The 18,724-nt window shown below is 44.7% G+C and overlaps 1 protein-coding gene across 3 annotated transcripts; it reads right to left on the bottom strand.

Moving 5' to 3' along the window:
• Positions 1 to 4,782: 4,782 nt before the first annotated feature.
• UPK1B (uroplakin 1B) lies at positions 4,783 to 16,241 on the bottom strand. Of its 3 annotated transcripts, XM_071760121.1 has the most exons (10): positions 16,117 to 16,221; positions 12,401 to 12,444; positions 11,784 to 11,855; positions 11,160 to 11,247; positions 10,444 to 10,644; positions 8,820 to 8,894; positions 7,991 to 8,095; positions 7,512 to 7,691; positions 6,706 to 6,789; positions 4,783 to 6,094 (listed from the first exon to the last, which is right to left on the bottom strand). In XM_071760121.1, exons 4-10 carry the CDS (start codon positions 11,226 to 11,228, stop codon positions 6,044 to 6,046), a joined length of 765 nt encoding a protein of 254 aa, XP_071616222.1. In that variant the 5' UTR covers positions 11,229 to 11,247; positions 11,784 to 11,855; positions 12,401 to 12,444; positions 16,117 to 16,221; the 3' UTR covers positions 4,783 to 6,043. The 3 variants fall into 3 exon arrangements, with proteins under 3 accessions (XP_071616222.1, XP_071616214.1, XP_071616233.1); XM_071760113.1 differs by lacking the exon at positions 12,401 to 12,444 and having other exon boundaries at positions 16,117 to 16,241; XM_071760132.1 differs by lacking the exons at positions 12,401 to 12,444; positions 16,117 to 16,221 and adding an exon at positions 12,764 to 12,895.
• Positions 16,242 to 18,724: the final 2,483 nt, after the last annotated feature.

Below are 18,724 nucleotides of genomic sequence, written 5' to 3'. Positions count from 1 at the left end.
CCTACCTCTTTCATTACTTCAATTTCCCTTTAGGAAAATGCTTGGGTTGTGCTTCCTGCTTACCATGGCAACTGGCACACAAAGTGAGAGAGAAAGCCATGTATGTTGAACTCTGGAATTATTGTTAGCCATAGCCAATCATTAACACTGTACACGAAACAGTATTTTTGTATTCCTTGTGTCTCAAAGTCTAGCAATGACTTGGCCATAACACAAGAGGAGAATTTCAAGCTGGCCTCAGCATTTCCATGGTTATGAAAACCAAGCAAAAGGCACACAGGAGAACTGCTCACGCTCCACTCAGCACTGTGCCCTAAGTCAGGGTGTTTGAACACATGGAATATGTGAACACAATTTCAGTCAATTCCTTTTGCCTGCTTTCCCACTGAGTTTGAAAGTGGGATTCAGGACAAATATGTCTGTAGGATGTTTGAAGCCCCAGCTATTACATCTTGGTTACTTTAAGACAAGCCAAAACCAGGGTTAAACAAATTTCCAAACCAGGAAACAACCTAACCCATCACCAAAGGGCATTTGATACTGGTGTTTCATGCATCCTTCTTGTAGCAGGGAGTTCCAGCAGCTCTGGGCTACCAGACATGGTGTCCCACTGGATGGACCTGGAAGGTCAACTAAGTGCAAGGGGAAGGCAGGCAGTTCAGGGAAAGAAATTTAGCCCAATGGAAAAGATTTAGGCCCAGCTGGCACAAGGCATCAACAACAGCAATAAGAATAGGATCATAATGGTCGAGATAGAGAAAGGCAGTGAGATCTCTGAGTTAATTTCTGTCATAGCAGTATAAACTTTTCAAAGCACATGCCTTACCACAAGGTTAAAAGATGGAGAGTTTCAGAGTTAAGGATTAGAAATGAATGGGAGGAAACGCAAAGCTCAGGACTGGCCAGCTCGTGATGTCTCCAAGAATTAGATATAGTATGAGACTCAAAAAAGGAAGGTTTGATTCACTCCATGACAAAAAAGGTAGCTATTTTTTCGTGACTTATTTGCAAACTGCAAAGTGAGATGGACCCCATTTTGCAAACCTAGAACATTCATAAAAACTCTGTTATGCACTTTGGGCCCAGATTCATCTTTACTTCCAATGTCATGTCTGCTGCAGGGAACACATATCTCTCTATCATGTAGCCTCCTTATCTGAAAGGACCAGGAAATACCAGAATTCAGTGAGAGGAAATGATTTCAAAGAAAACTTAGTAGCTGCTTAAGAATGAGCCACAATGATCAGGAACATGGGAACAACAAAAGCTGGAAAAAGAAGAATAACACACATGATGGTTATTAAACAGGGAAAGTCTCTAGATAAGTGAAACAAAAAAAACCCCGAACCCCAAACAACCCCATCCCAAACAACAAAAAACTACTTAAACTCCCCAAACCCAAACATAGCTATAAGATAGAGTTGAGCCTACCTGAAAAATAATTTCTTCTTTCCATCCTCCCTCATAAGAGTCAGGTAGAAGTTTGGATCAGAAAAAGCAGGTGCTCACAATTGGCTTTACACACCTTTTTTATTATTATTATTATTTTGTGAGACAACTTGCTTTAAAATGCTGTGGATTAGATACTGGAGTAGAATGGAGGCAGAAGAGGGATGTGAAAATGCTGGGCTGGTTATTAACAGAGATGATTTGAAGTGGCTTGGCTTTAAGTTCTCCAGCCTCTGTGCCAGCCCCAGTACCCTGATAAAGCTAAGCACTGCCTTGTGAAAAATACACAGGGCAGGTTTTCAGTCCTGCATCCCCTCCCAGTCAGTAGCAGACCTGGGTAGCCAGTGCAGCTCGTTGCTCATCATTTAGCTCTTGAACTTTATCCCAAATAGTGAATGTGCAAGGACAGCGTATGACCTTGTCTGTGCTGGAATTTCACCTCATGTGCAAGCTAACATAGTCAGAAACACCTTTTTTTTCTTGCTGTTGAGAATAAACCTTCAGCAATCATCCTCAACTCCTCATGCAGATGGATCTCCTGAAGATAGATGCCTGAGATTACAGGGAGAGTCCTTGCAGGAGGTTCCCAGCATACCACAAGTTGCAGAGGCTTTCCCCAGTTGCCAAAAAGGGCACGGCTGCCAAGGAGTGGAAGAAGGAGGCTCCATTTATGAGCTAGATTTAGGTCACGCTTGGTCCCACTAAGCATTTGCTTGGCACAAGTCCCTGCTGTAAGGAATGTGAAAAAATAAGAAGCCAGGGCAATGAGCGGGAGGGAAAATAAATAATCTGAGTCAAATGCCACTGACAGCCTAGTGCTGGTTTTTGCAGTGAGGCTGGTAGCCAGATGAGAAAATGGCACATAGTGGGCATTGCCTCTCACACAGGAAGCATCATGGTAAGGAGAAATAGGGCCTGAGTCTGTGCAAAGAGATATTATTCAGAAAACAGAAGTGAGGGGAAAAGAGGAGAGGGTATGAAGGTCTGTTGGAAAAATGGGGGCAAGACGCAGAGTTCACACAGCCCTGTGGCCTGAAGGAACAGAGACCTTCAGTGCTGCCAGCCACAAACATTCAAGAATGTGAAAGACATCAGCTTATGTTTGTGTGTGTATGGGAGGGGAGCATCTGAGGGTTTGGGATTCTTGTTGGCTTGGAGAATAAGCTGCTCTGTCAAGTAAGACTGAGGATGTTTCCCAGTGAGAGGCTGATTTCTCAAAGCTGATAATATTACTATAAATTAATATTCTAAAATACCATTGGTAATCTGCTGGAGAATTGAAACATGCCTTTTTTGCTGTAAATATTCACACCTACAGAGAAGAAAGGCAGAGAGCAAATCTGCAAACAAACCACATAATTTCCATAAGGACAATTTTTTTCTTTAGTCTGTCTCAGTCCAGCAGTTTTTATGTATCTATTTATATTTTCTGCTCTGAAGACCACATGCATCCATACCTTCAGGCAGCAATCCAAACAGCAAAGAATAAACAGGATTTCTTTATGAGCCTCAGTCAACATATGAACCCATTCACCACCATTCCTGTCACCATTCCTCCATCTCTTTCTCACCCCTCCCTGGCATCCCAGGTAGGGAACTTGCAGAGATTGGGATCACCCTTCAGAAGCCGAAAAAACAGAAAAAGCTGTGCAGAATTTTTTACCATCCTGCTCAATACCATTCTGCCATCAATCCAAACTTCACCCTTCTTAATTCAGATGGATAAAGCTGTTGTTGTTTTTTTTTTTTTTGTTTTGTGTTTGGGTTTTTTTGTTTGGTTGGTTGGTTGGGGGTTTTTGTTTGTTTTTGGTGGGGTTTTTGTGTGTGTGTGTGTGGTTGCATTGCTGCATGGTTGCAGTTCCACATGGTTCCATCATGGTTCAGATCACTTGTTCATCACAGCTTTCAGTTTTGAGAAAAGTGAGTCATGTGCCGTGTGAGGGAAAGGCTCAGGATTCAGAAGACAAATTTGAAGAACCCAGACTTAATTGGCTTAAGCTGCCATTTATGCAACAGGTCAGTGGTGTAATTTGCAACAGGTTGGAGCAGTTAATATTGCAATAGGTCTATTCAAAGTAGTCTCAGTTCCTTTTCTCCTGCAAAGTCCTGCAGAATTCTCTGTGCTGAGTGCAGTACTATAATCACACCACATTTGAGCGTAGCAGGAAGGAAGATACCTCTGGGTCTGAAGCAGAAGACCAGAGGAAGAAAATATGTTTAAAAGTACCTGCTTCTGTGGTCGAAAAGTTTTCTACAAGCCTTATCTCTAGTTAGATCTGCATACAGAAAGCATTGCCAGTCTCTGGGAAGTCCCACAGCCAATTGTTTCGCTCATTTTCTGGGTTACTTGAGTTTCAGAAATAACTCAAGCAAGAGATCTTTACATTGGTGTGCAGCTATCCATGAAAGCTGCCATGGCTGAGGATTAATTGGAGGGACTTGGCTAAGCAAGGACAGGGGCTGTGTGCCTGCAAAGTCCCACCTCCCCCATTCCGCTCCTCTCTGCTGCTGCAGTTGGCAGGAATTTGCAGTTCACAGCAAGTAGCAGAGAACCCAATCTTTGCTATTGCTGCCTAACTTAGGCAGACACTGATTCTCTTTATATTTTTTCAGATTTAGGCATTATTGTAGCTTTCAGCAACATATGCACACGCACACAAATAATTATAAAACAAGCACAGACCACTTCCATACACAGTCCCCACAAAAACACTGAGGTTGGAAAAGATATCTAAGAGCAAGTCCAACCATCAACCCAACACCACCACTAAACTATGTCCCAAAGTGCCATGTCTACATGTTTTTTGAACATCTCCAGGGATGGTGGCTCTACCAGTTCCCTGGGTAGCCTGTTCCAATGCTTGACCACTCTTTCAGTAAAGAAATTCATCATAATATCCAATCTAAATGATCTATTTGTGTTCTCAAGTCTCACAAAAGAAGTGTTGAAGACTAATTTCCTTATGGAAACTGCTGAGAATTAAGCCTCTGCATGACAGCCACCACCCCACTGAACCAGTGGTGTGGATGTTCCATGGAGATTTTTCTTTTTGAAGGCACATTTATAAAACAAAATGCCTTTGCATTGCAGGGACCCATTTATCCTTCAAGGTGTTCACCCTCATAGCTGCCTCTTCTCTGTCCAAGCACATTAGCAAGGGGCTATTCAGCTGCAGTTTCAGTAGTACCATGCATCATGTTGCTTTGCACTCAGATCTTCAGGACAGGGATACAGGACTTCAGAGCTTCCCCTTGCACTGACCCCGATGTCCCAGATAGAACCCTTTATCATTTCCCTTTCCCAAACATACAATCCCGAACACACACAATGAATTTCACTTCCAATTCTTTTTAATTAGCATTTGGTGAATATACAAAACCAAACTGTCAGGAACTGAACCAGTACACCTTTGGAAGAGACTTCACCTTAAAAGACTCTATATAGGAGCGTGTTTCTCACAACACATGTAACTGCTGAAGTGTTCACAAGGAAAGACACCAGATCAGTCTGGGCCAAAGTAAACAGCCTCTACTGAAGTGGGTGAGAACTGTAACTGGTGATGCAAGGACTGGAATCGATTCAGTTAGCTGCTTGCTTGCTTTTTCACAGGAATTATTCGTTGCCAGTATTTGCTGTTTGTCCTACCTGATCTGGGGCTGTGGAAAGGGAGTACCCAGGAGCTGTGGCTATATACATGTGGGTAGCTGAAGCAAGAAGCATACTAGTCTAGAGGCATGGGACAGCCACTTTAGAAAAGCCAACTACAACACAAGACCCCTCATGTTCTGCACAAATTCTAGCCTGTAGATGTGTGAAATCTTGTTTGAAGTACCTAACAGCATTTTAGAGGAGTCGCTCGTTAGCAAGAGGAATTTTTTCTGGGCTGGCACTTCTGAAGGTGGGAACTAATGCAGTAGTTTCCTCAGTGACAGGAGGTAGGCTGGGTATAGGCAGCAAATTGCTGAGGAGCGAGCTAGCCTTTTGTTGGGCTTGACTAGCAACAGACTTTTTACCTGTGACATGTCCTTACTGCTGACACACTTAAACTCTTAGAGAATCTGCCTTATTCTGAGGCAAGAAGTGACAGAGACCAGGAAGAGAAGCTGAACAATACATTAGAGAGGTTTGCAGTCTTCTCCCTTGTATCATTCATCTTTATTGGTCACAGGTGGTTACAGTTTTGCCCCCATAGCCCTTGCTGGAGCTTTTATCATTATGACTTACATTCAACCTGCTTTTAGAGAGAGATTTTTCTGGAGCAAGCATACATGGACATTTTCCTTGCTGATGTCATCACAGAACAAATCAGATCACTTTTTATCCTGTGGTCCAAGGATGTCTTGCACAGCCAAAGAAGGATTGTGCCTCAGCCAGGAGGCATTAAGGCTGAAGAACAAGGGGCGAAGAAGGAACAAGAAGACTGTTTCCTGAAGTCATCAGCTCTGTATGTTAAGTTTTTGGAGGAGCAAAAGTATATATTGGAGAGGTGGTGGGAAAGCTTCAAATCCTCCATGGCATGAGGAGAATGGAGTAGGAGACAAATGGATGCTGTTTCAGACGGTGCTTCAGGACCGTGCTCAGAATGTCGGGCCTTCAGTATTCAATTCTGGTCCAGTAGAACATGGTACCAAGGAGGACACAGAACTGAAACAACAAGACCACTAAGTTTCTCTGCTCTCTGTTCCATTTTGCCCCGGCCCCATTTAGTCCTACTGGAAGGAGAGAGCAGCAGAAACTCTTCTTAAGCAAAGGACTTTCAGGCAGAGGAAGTTTAAGTCTTTTTATCTGCACAGAAGCTCCACAGTAAAGGAAGAAGGTATGTGCAGACCTGGCTATGTGACTGGATCACTCCTTGCTGGGGATTATCTGAACCCTGTGTACTTAAAGCACTCTTACAAAGTTTTCAAACCAGAAACAGAATCATCTGTTGTGATTACTGTTTAGGTGGTCCAATGCCCTTCATAAACAAGTCTCTGCGAGCTGGACTGCTGAGATGGCACCAGGCCCCAGCAGACTAGAAGGACATTTAGCTCCCTCTCTGTGGAAGACAGAAGGGAAGCTTGTAACTTTAGCCCTGTTAGTGGAGCAGGCTACGGGTAGGTTGGTAATGAGTGGATAACTATAATCTATAGACATTTTAGATGTGTCAGTCCTGTCATCCACCTCCACCCAACTGGGTGTGGAATAACAAGAAAAGAGAAGAGGAAATAAAGGTAAATACTAATGATTCTATGATTCTATGATTAAGTACTCACAGTCCAGCAGAGGATGGCAAAACCAAACCAGGCAACACCCCAGGCATGGTTGTTCATTGGCTCAGAAATAACATCATAACAACCCTGTAAGACAACCATGAGTCAGTCAACACCAACTTTGAGCTTGTATACCAAGTCAACAAGCTTATCCATGTCTGAGAGAGGCATGCTCCTCTCCTGTTGTAATTTGGGTTGCTCACAAGAGCTCAAGAAGACAAGACAGAGCTATGCTGATTGTTGACAGCTTGCAGCTATCCTACCTGTTTCTAGCACCAATTACAGACCCAGCTCAGACAGTTCAAAGACAACTTCCTGAGTCATCTCCTTGCCAAGTGTACATATATAATGAAACACAACCAACACAGAGAAGGCCTCCAGAATCAAGAAGGAAAATCTGGAAGTTTAAACATCTAGAAATGGTTGCTAGTGCAGAAGCTGATGCTCATGACCCAGCAATCTGTTTGAAAGGACAAGCTAGTCTACAGCAAAGTTCTGCACTGAGGAGAACTGCTGACTTGCTTACTCATATTCTTTGTGCTCATCTTTATGCTAAGTTTGATTTAGCTAGGGTCCACCTACACTTTGGAGATGTTACTTCCTGCTGGTGGCATTAGGAGACTTTTCTTAATACTTCTCCCTCCATCAGGAAAGTCTTTATTACAACCTATTCTGTGTTCAGCAACACAGCCAGGACCCTGCAGGAATAGCTTCTGCATACCTGTAGCTTAGAGTTGCTCAAAACCACCTTTCCAGCAAGGTGCTGTTGAGCAGCATATGTTAACTGGGAAAAGCAGAGAGGATCTTACATTACTGTAGTAGTAGCCAGGCATTCCAAGCTTGCAGGCATCAAGGTTGGTTGGGGACCCTTTGTCATCTGTAACACAGCACTGATGTGGCCAAGGGAAGTCGGCGTCGCTGTGGTTTTCACGGAAGTTGGATGTGTAGGTCTGCCAGTCACTGGGACCCTTCACCCCACAGCACTGGTTCTGGGGGACAAGAGAAGGGAATGATCTGTATGGGCCCAGGTCACAGCCCTGCAGGAGGCTGGACCCTGCACATGGCTTGTTAGGCATTAACCAGAGATTTGTGGGAGAGATTTTTGAAATGCCGGCCTTTGACAGTCTGCCATCTGATAAATGAGCAAAACAGGGAGCGTGGCAGGACTTTCTCTAAGGTTCAAGGCAGATGCCATTCTCCTTATTACTGAGTGACCCCCAGGAGGACTTGAAATTCCAGGGCTGCAGAGCATTTAGTAATTAGTGAGAGTTTTCAATGTTATTATTACCCGAACCATGAGGTTATTCCATGCGCTTGTGACATCATCAGTATTCCCTGTCTTTGTTGTCCCATACCTCTCCAGCATTTGCTTCAGGAAGAGATTTGGAGTGAGCTACAGGAAAAAAACCAATAAACAAGTCAAAACACCAAAATAATAATAAAAAGACAGCAGAGAAGAATGCAGAAACTATGTAAATAAGTGGTAATGTAAAGCAAATACAGAGTTATTTGGGGTGGGTTTGTTTGTTTGTTTCAGTGTCCTGCTAGGGAACAGGAATGCTGTGTCTCCCCCAGTTTTACACACAGGCCAATAAAGATCAGGATTTGAGGAGCAGAAGCAACAAAGATGTAGATCTTGAGCATGACTCTTAATCAGGCTCTACCATATGTCAGACCACAGATGATGTGCAGAAGTTATGGGTTACATTTGATGTGTTGCTTGGAACTAAAGCACCACAAGCCATTTACCCCCCTGCCAATATCTCAAAGAATCCATGTGATCTTCCCCTCACTAGTCTTCGGCATGTATGATAGATTAATCATAGCTGAAATTCAGATGGATGCGTTGATGATTCAGCTAATGATGACTATTTCCTTAACGTCAAGGTTGTAAACATTTTTTAATGCTAAAAATAACAATACCACATTAAAAAAAAAAAACCAAGGTAATTTTCTGAGTTACAGTAATGGTGTTAGAGACTTTCCTTATAGGGTCCTGTTCTAACTCAGCAGCAGTCCTTTGAGGCCACAGATGACATTTACTACACTGAACAGAACAGCCTTCTGCAGTGCTTCCTAGAGGGGCTTAAAGAACATGTGGGGAAAGAAATACTCACAGCATCTCGATGAGCTACTGCTGTGATGCACGAAGCCATTTCGAATGCAAAAGTGATCAGCATGAGAATAATATACTGTGGAAGAAAACCAGCAGAGTTAGCTCTTGGAGAAACAGTTGAGCAGATTTTTTCAAGATTAAGCCTGAAACCCTGTTCAAGGCAAAGGAGGCCAGTCCATCCTAGGCTCTTCAACTCTCACCATGGCCTTGTAGATTCATATAGCATTTCCCTGTGCTTGTGTCAATTTGCAATATGTTTTCTTGAAAGTGTATGTTTGGAATTATTCTCCATCTCAAAGACAAGATTTCATCAGAACCTCATGGTATCAATACCATCCTGCCTTTAAGGAAAATTCTTTGCCTTATACATCCCAGAGTAACATCTGCCCTTTTCTTTATTGCAACTCGTTTCTCTATTGGCAACTTATGCTTTTGTCTTGTCTCCTCCTTCCGCTCCCACTTGCCTTCTACAAGCTTTTCAGCAATAAGCTGTACACTCCCAGCAGGAGACCTTGTACTTTGAGGAAATAGAAGGATGTCCTTCCTTTGAGGAAACAATTTAGGATGTCCTTCAGATCCTCCTAATTTTGCATAGTCAGATTTCTTCAGCACTCATATTTTGCAAGTGAAGATACTTCATGAAAACAGATCCTGAGAATCACCTCTCATAGTGCATTTCACTGTTTCTTTTCCCTTCTCAGCACAATCCCTTTAACCTTTCCCATATTCCCTTTGGAGTTCTTGTGTCTTTATTTCTCCTCCCATGCTTCATAATGTTCTCAGATTCAAGGCATGTGTTTCCTTCTAACCCCAGATTCTGCTCCTTATACCCTCTCTTCTCTCCTATACCACAGCCTTGGGTTTCAGCCAAGACACCAAAATGTGAGGAAATTCTCTTTCCTCAGCTCTTTGCTGGCAAATTCCCTGACACAAGAGTGCAGATCTCTGTCTCATGTTTAAGCCAGATATTCTGCCATCCCTCATTAATCCAAAAGACAGCCAATTCCAGAGTTTTCAGCTCTTCATTGATAGAAGCACCAATTAAGTTTTGCCACCACCAGCTTAAAGGACTAAGAACGAAATTGTACAGAGATTTGTTCACATTGTCCTTGGCTTATCCAAAGCTCTCTGTCCACATCCCTGCAATTTCTGATTGCTGATGTCTGATGTTCTCAATTGCAGCCATATTTGGTACACTAACACATACATAAGCCTTGTACAGAAGTCATTACTTATCAACTCCTAAACTGAATGCTATATGACAGCTGAAAGGCAGTAAGGGGTGGGGAGAAACAAGAATATAACCACATCCCAGCTACTTTTGATTGCACAAGTGCTTCTGCATTGCTTCAGGGCAAAGTCAGGGTCAAGCCACTCAGCTGAAACCTCTGTTGTGGCTATCACCATTAATTCCCTGAGCCTGGTTTGGGAGCTTCTCATGCCTGTGTCCTCACACGAGTCACCTTGTGGGACACCACAGCCATGCTTGAGGAGTATCTTTGGCTCCTTATCACTGATAAAAGCTGTCTTTGCTCAGTGGGTTGCTAATGAAGTGAGAAGGGAAACTAAGGCAGGTTTTTTTTTCAGTTTGGTATCAATGAGTGGGGAAACTTTGCTACACTTACCACCTGCAGCAAGGTCCTGTTGGCTTTAATGACTGCGACGATTCCCAGGATAGACAGAGCAAGGAGTGCAAAGCCAACAAAGATGCCAATCCAGGCAGCAGCATAGATGTCATTGTTTCCTGTGGCTTCCAGGAGAGGGTAGAAATCATGGGGCTTGGACACAAAGTAGATGCACTCTGCTGCCAGAGCAATGCCACACAGCTAAGGAGCACAAGTTTGGGAAATCCATTAGATCAAGTTTCCCCAAAGAAAAAGAGATCCCTTTTCTTTCATTCAGCTTCCTGACAAACAGGGGGTACTCAGCTCTTCCTCCCCCCAGCTCTACAAACTCTTGTATTGTACCTTCACAGAAGAATTGCCAGCAAAACTCAACTGAATTCTCATGTCTAGGCTGTGATGATGTTAAGACATAATTAGCAGAACATTTCTCACCACTATATGGAGGGAAGTGGCTGGGAAGATGTTGGTCAGCAGCAAGGGCTCTTCCTCTAGAACTCATGTTGGTCTTGTGGATCAGCCCCTGCTGTCTTTTGCTGTCCCCTCTCCACCCACCTGTGCAGCTAGCACAGTTCTTCTCTAACCCTTCTCTCATACTTTACTGGTCTATATCTGTGTCAACTGCACATATAAAGAGGGATTTCATGTCTGGGAACTGCTTTTTTAAGAAGTATCTATTAAAAGGAAGCCTCCTCACATACTTGTCTCATTTCACTTACCCCAATAACCACATTCCCAAAGACTAACAGACCCCGCAAGATGTGTATGCCATCCTCACTTTTTGCCATTTTTAATTCTTCATACAACCTGGGAAAAAACAAAGATTCTGGTTAGACCAGTACAATAAGTGCATCCCTCACATGTACTTCTGGTTCACAGCTTGGCAGTACCTCGCTAAGGGTAACCCCATCTTTCCCTCATGCCAGGAAATGGAGATGGGCTCCCCATTCCTGGTCAGGTGTGAGGGAAGGAGGGGGCTGCTCAGCCTGCAGCTGGCTCATGGGACCAGGGCCAAGTAGCATTCCCACCAAATTCCAGAGAGGGCTATATCCTGCAGGCTGGGGCCAGGTGCCCCATATCAAATTCATCCCCTTCCAGAGAGAGTGGCATCAAGGCACTAATCAGAGGTATGAGACCTCTTGGACAAACAAGCCCAGGTACCAATGCCAACCAAGCTCTTCTTTCAAAGGGGCAGAGCATGAGTGTGCATTGTGAGAAGGAGGGAAAAAAAAACCCAACCCTGAGACAGTTATGTTTGCTGGGTTAAGAAAATACAAGCTTTGAAAGAAAGGCTGAAGGGGGCTCAACTTGAGCAGACAACAGGAAAAGCAGTTTGAACACACCTCTTCTGCTAGAGTATCTGCACCAGTGCCTTCTCTTGCTGAGGTTACTGACTCTGGGATTCTTCAAAGAAGCTGTTGGAAAATAAGAGCAGACACAACTGTCAATGAGGGGAATTTATTGAGGACCAGAGCATTGTGGTCTTTTAAAAATACCTCCTTCAGCCTTGCCATCAGCAGCCCTTTTAGGGTAGGAGAGACTTCTAACAGTGACAGGGAAAACCAGAATTTCCTACCATCCTTTCTGCAGTGGTTTGAGGGTTAGGTATCAAGAGATCTCCATTATACCAGCAGAACACCTAAGTATTTTTTAATGGTATCATGAGTCAGAATGGTCATTATTTCCAAGGTAAGAAGCCATTTTTATTCCCAGCCAGGGTGTTGGAGGCTAGCACAAGACACCTGAAGCTATACAGTTCTGTACTTGGAACTGGCAGGCTCATTAGGTCATCCTGAAGCTCTGTCCCTGCCAAACTTGTTGACCAAGCAGCATGCCCAAAGGCCACAAAAACTGCCTTGCAGGTCAGATCTGGGTCTGTGCAGTGTTTGGCTGCATGTGGTCTGAAACACACCACTGCAGAATCTGCCAGACTTGAGGTAGACACAGGTCCTCTACTCACCTGAAAGGCTGTAGAAACCACTGCCTGGTTCATGGATCTTTGTGCTGCAAATTCCAAAGGTTTTCAAAAAGCTTTTAATTATTGCTGGCTAAGAGACATCATCAGTCAGGGAGCAGTCCAAGAAGCAAGGAAAGCTCACCTGCTTATAGGCAGGCACACAAATTCTGACTATTACATGGAAAAGCAGTTCTGCTCCAGCTGCCATATAGATAGTAGGGCTGAGCGTGCCATATGGCTAGCATGGCAGATCTCACCAAGCATAATTAACCAAGTCATAACCCTTTCCCTAACATTGCAGGCACCTCTTTCTCCTTCCCTTTCTCTCCTACAGACCTCCCTGCAGTATAATGACAGAGCTCACACCTTGTATGAGGGCTGTCCACCCAGCCCATGCTCTGGCCTCCCCACAAGCTGGCTTTCTCTTCCTCACTGGCAGGCAGGACCTAGGTTGCTTTTGCTTCTCCTTGGGCAGGTGTTACTGCAGCCTAGGCAAGCAAGCCTCTTCTCCTGGGGCAAGCCCGTCTCCTAGGCTACTGTAGCTGGGAGGAAAGCTGGACACGGTCACCACCACACAGAAGCCAACTGGAGAATGGCAAACTTCTAGGCCACTAAAGGCTCTTCAGTACTTCACCCAAGTCCAATGGGATTGCAGGGCAGGGGGAAAGCAGAGAGACCAGGAAAGAGGAAAAGGGAAGGAAGAACTTTTACTATAGACCTATAAACGGACAAGTGTCATTATGTGGCCATATTGAAACAAATTCTCCCTCTGCCTCCAAGTGCCCAGCTCTGAGGGAGTCTGTTTCACAGTGTCCATTTTGTTCCCCTCTGCCACACGTGGCAGTTCCTTGTCTGTCCCCTTCTCTGTCATGGAGAGTCTCATATTAGCATCACAGGTGAGAGACTGGGGAACTTGCTCCAAGACTGTAATAGCATCTAGGCAGCTGGAAAGCTGTACCTCCAACACACTCCAGTAGAGAAGCTGGGGAAGGTTTGGGGCTTTCCACCTGCTGCCCACTCCTCACACCTCAGCTTGCACAGCACTTGACACAGGTGCATGGCTACAGGGGCATAAGGCAAGCCTTAGCCAGCTTGCTAGAGGCAAGCTGTGTACAGGTATGACTCACTGTCACCTTTGGGTGTGACACAGGTAGGCTGTCCTCCTCCCAGCCCCCAGAGGCAGGCACCAGAAGTTCCTGCCTCTGGACACAAATCTATTTGGATGTAGAGGTCCCTTCTTCTTGGGGCGGTTAAGATTACTTAGTGACCCAAATTCTCTTTTCTGGGGCTTCAGGAAAAACCCTGAGGAAACTGGAGTCTCAGCTGCAATTGTTATCCAAAACCTCCACCTGAAAAGATGGCCAGGTCCTAGGATTTCATCCCTGAGCTTGTGTGGACCTGGTGTTCCTCAGGTGTTCCTCCTGGTGTTCCACTTTGCAATTTAGCCATGATCTGTCTAGGTCCTATATATTCAATTATCAGATTGTGCTCCATGCTCCAAGCAGCTCTGGAAAGGGGACTTCTGCTTCCATTGTATGATGAAAACCCAAGCCCCTTCTGAATCACACCCTTTTTCATTTTTCTTATGCCTTGGACCCAACCCAAACAGCAGTTTCTCCTCTCACACCCCCAAAATGCTCCTGAGACTGATGGGGGTCCAGCTGAGCCTGTCAGAGCTCAGAAGGAGTGGTATCCCTGCCTCCCCATGCTCCTCCACAAGTTGCAGACAGATCTGTTATTTCCATGCTCTTGGAGTTTTCTTGACCTTTCTTCCCTTCCTCTACTCACAGTGGCTCTGTGAGACCTGCAGGACAACTTTGGGAACTGAAAAGGAAGCTTCTTTCTGTAGAGGCTGGCTTCTACCCTTGTATTTTAGATGACAGTGCCACACAGGCTTTAAAAAGAAAGTTCTGCTCACAACAGTTCCTGGATTCAAGCAGGATTCAGTTTCTGCCGTGCATCCCTCACACGCGTCAGGCTGGTTGACCTTTTGAAGCCTCCACACCCTCTTTCTACACACTGGGACAGGATTTCAGTAGCTTGGTCCTACTCTATCTCTAGCCAAAAAAGCCAATAGATAAGAATTGGTTTGGCATTGTCCCACACAGACACGGGTCACATTTTTATTGGCTTGCCCTTTGTGCCAGTTGTCACGATGGAGTCACATCACGGTGACCAAAAGATGTCCAAAAGCACCCCTGGGAGCACCACTTGTTTCTATACCTTGCCCCTGGGGTCTCTCAATGGGGTGGCAGGGTTTACAGGGGCTTAACCTCCCCCTTCGCTGCCCCACTTTGCTTCAGCATCCCTGTGCAGGGCGTTGCACTCTCATCCCCTGCTGTAAGGAGGAAGGAAGAAGAGACACATTTGTTTTATAACTCATGGGCTCCACACACCTTGGCCGACGGGCTCCGCGCCACTCGAGCGCAGCTAAAACAAACCCCAACGCACAATGGCAGAAACCTGGGTCCTGCTGTTAAAGCCCTCAGGGGCTGAAGCCCGGGCACCACACCTCCTGCCTATCACATCCACCCTGGGGCTGGCTGGGGAGCATGTCTCTACAGGCAGAAGGGAGATGCTGGGGCAGTGGCAGAGGGAAGCCAGTGGGCTGGAACCGCTGGCGGAGGCGCCAGCACTGATGCTGGGGGAAACTTCTGTGCGCACGGACCTGCCCATGCCCTGAGCTGGTGTAGGCTCTGATCAATCCAGGCTTGAAAGACCAGAGAGTAATAAACCCACTTTTTTCCTTTATTTTATTTCCTTTTTTTTTCTTTTTCAATTGGTTTAGCAAAAAAATTAACTCCTAAAGGGCTTTAAAAGCAAGTAATTTCCAAGTGCGTGGGACATCTTCAGTTACGGGGTTTTTAAGATGAAATCAGATATGTTATTGACAAACAGTTCAGACTCTAGTGTAAGGAGCCAAGTGCCTTACAATTCATCATATGTTTACTTACTTTAAAGTAAACACCTCCAGAGCACACAAAACCACACACTCCTCCTGCCCCACTCAACTTTCCCCATCACTTCACCTGCCCCAATATGCAGCTGCCTCTGACAGAGAACAGCTTGTGCCCCAGCAGCCAACCAGGCTCAGAAAAGGAAAAGCCAGCCAGTTATTTTGTGCGACCAAAAGAGAAAAAATAAAGCAAAAACAAAGCCCAGCATCAAGCATGGGTCAGAGACTAATTAAGTTTGCTTTTGAGAGACTGCTATGAAATGAAACCTGTGTGAAGAGTGGAGTGACTGGTAAATCGTCATCAGGCATAATTACCTTGGAAATAGAACTGGGAGGTAGGTTTTTCCTCTCTCCCTCATTAGTTCAGTGCAGCCAAAACAAGAAGATTTTTTTTCACCTTTCCTCTTTTCACAAGTGAGGGAGAATTATAAGATTCATCTTTCTCTGCAAGATTTTTATTTTGCACGCAAATGTATTTGCAGCAGCTTTAATTTTCCCATTCCCTCCTCCCCAGTCTTTAGAAGGAAAAATATGAAAGAAATTAAAACAGCCATAGAGAAGTCACAGCCTAAGGTAAGAAAAATGAAATACTTAATAATCTTCTACAGTTAACCTTATCCAGGTACCAGACTCCCACATACTAAACACAGCCCAGGGACTAAATTAAAACCATTAAACATAAAAGCCTCCTTATCTCCTAACAGACACTTATTGCTCACATGCTTCATTAAGAGGAAGATGATGGCCAAAGCAAGACACTCACCCCTCCTTTCTCCTGATGCTTCCCAGCAGAATCCTGACCCACCTGTAGAGCCGAAAAAGCCCCTTTCTCCCACCTCCACTGGGCTTTAAAGAGCCCAGGTCTCTTGAGGAAAGTGCTGTGTGATTGGTAGGGTGCCCATCACATGAGGAAAACTTTTTTTTCTAGCCAAACCTGTTTCCCAGTCCTCCTGGGACCAGAGGGTGTCTCTGTGATTCTTAGATCATATTGGAATGCAGTTGTGCTGAAAACACAAAGCTTCAAAGAATTTCTATTATTATACTCTAAAAAGGGTGGACAAATGACTCACCAGTAGAAGATACTTGAACTTTAAAGGGGATGGGCAAGTTGGAAGGACGTAAGTATAAATGTTTGTATCAACTATTGCTGGGCTGTTGTTTGCACATGGGTATAAGAAGAATGTATTGTCAAGAAAAAGGGAGTAAATGAATTTTAATGTTCTTATTTAATTACATTGCAAGGGGAAAATCCGGTGGTTAGAGTTGGATCTATTTTAATTTTCCTTAGCTTGGGATTTTTTTTGGAAACAGAACTGTGAGCGTTGGCTGCTCTGTAAGACACTGGATAATATGAAACATAGGGAGATGACTGCATTTCCTTTGGCCTTCTGGATTTTTTAACACATTCAGTGTTATTAAGACTGAGTACAGTCAAGCACAGACATATATATATATATATTTATTGGCTTGTGATGAACTGAGATGGGCTGAGGCTGAGGAGCACAGAAGAAAAGGAATGTCTCTCACCTTCCTTTCCCTCACCCATTCCAGTAGAAGTCTGCCAAAAGTCACGATTCCTGTTACCAGTGCCTTGAGTAAGTCTCTGGCAAAAGCACAGGTGCTTGTGTTTGGTGTTCTTCGTCTGCTGGTGCAAAAACTAGCCAAGTCAATAATGGGCTTGGGTAGGGTGATGGAAACTTCCTGTTTTTAGAACTCTTCACAAGTCAAGAGCAAACATCAAAAGACTATATATATATCTCCTTGGCAGCCATCCTTGCAAATATCTTGTAGGAAATTAGTCAGAACTGCAAGTCAGAACTTTAATATTTATGGGTCCCTTTGGTACTTGGGGACAACTGAAGAGAGGTCTGCCATGAGATTTCATCCTGAGGTGCTTTTGGCATTTCAATCTCCATGAGGTATCACAGTGATAAGCAAAAGAAGGCTCAGCCCTTGTGGCCAGCCTGATCAAGCAGACAGGGACAAAAAATTTGCCACCTAGGTGCTTAAAAGTAGGAATGCAGATTTATCTAGACCTAAATAACTCATACCTGTTTGCCTGTTATTTGTTTTCCCTACAACATGTGAAATCTATTTTGGTGCAGTTGCCACCCCATCTTTGCTAGTGCTGGAACCATGGATTTCCCCCCAGTTGGTGTGCTGGGTGCTAGGAAAAGAGACTCCCATCATTGCTGGTGGGTGGTAAGAGCAGCCAGCAATGGGACAAGCAGTGCATCTCCTGCTCATCACAGCCCAGCAGGTCTCATGGGGCAGTGGTTAAGCACAAGTGTGCCGTGGCTAGACACCCTGCCCATTTCAGACAGGAAGACAGAAGAGGGAGCAAGTGTGGAAATGCTGTTTTGGGAAAAGAAAATGAGGAAAGAGGACAGGGGTGAGAGGAAGCTGGTAGTAAATTCTGTGGTCTTGCCAGTCACCAGCACTGAGATCCACTGTTGGGAGATGCCCTGGTGTGGCTGAGCTCTTGCTGCTTCACAACCCGATCCAGGAAGCTGCAAACAGGTGTTAGCATGAATCCTTCTCTGGGCTGGATGAGTGGATAAGGTCAGAGATCGTGGAGGTCAGTCCTGAGACTCCATCACCATTTGGCTGGTAACAGTTTGATGGTAATCTGGTTCAGTGGGTAAGAATATTTGTTGTGATATTTGGAGGGACATCTGGTATCGCGAAGGAGAAAGTTGGGATGGAGGTTTTGCTTGTTTGCTTGCACTTTTTTGGGGGGGTGTTAAGAAGGTCAGGCTATGAGTTTGCCTGAATCCCTTTGAACAGAAGAGGGTGAAACAGAGACCCCGCCTGAGCAAGGGTGTGCAGTGGAGCTGACAAGCTGTGCATGTGGGATACTACCATGGGTATTTTGAGCGGGGTGCCTACAGCTGCTTAAGTGTCCCCTATAGCTCTGTGTCTTCAATGGCCTACTTCAGATGAGAAGGTAGCAACTATATAGCCAGAACCATAATTTCCTGAAAGCTCTTACACTTGTGAATGCCACAGACTCACAAGTACACACACCCCTCACAGAGCCATATGTATGCATCCATGTATACACATGCAAACAAATCCACGCATACATGTGCTTTCCCCACTTTTATCCAGGTGTAGGGCCACAGATGTACCCACCTCTGATGTTTGTGGGTTCATGGCAAAGTGTTGGCTTGGGAGTGAAGACACACTGCAGTTTGGGGTTTCATCTGGAGGCACAGTCAGATGCTGAGGACACAGTATGGGTGATTTTCAGATCGATGTGGAAAATAAAATTTTGCAGGATATTTATCACTTGACTGTGGCAATGTGGTCACTAAGAGTGCTGTAGCTTTTTAAAGATATAGGAGATGTTGGAGGATACCCAATGTGAT

This window comes from Heliangelus exortis, chromosome 1 (assembly GCF_036169615.1).
Source record: "Heliangelus exortis chromosome 1, bHelExo1.hap1, whole genome shotgun sequence".
In the NCBI taxonomy this organism is placed as follows: Eukaryota; Metazoa; Chordata; class Aves; order Apodiformes; family Trochilidae; genus Heliangelus; species Heliangelus exortis.
Note: the sequence above shows the minus strand (reverse complement) of the source record. Positions and strands in the feature narration are given on the sequence as shown.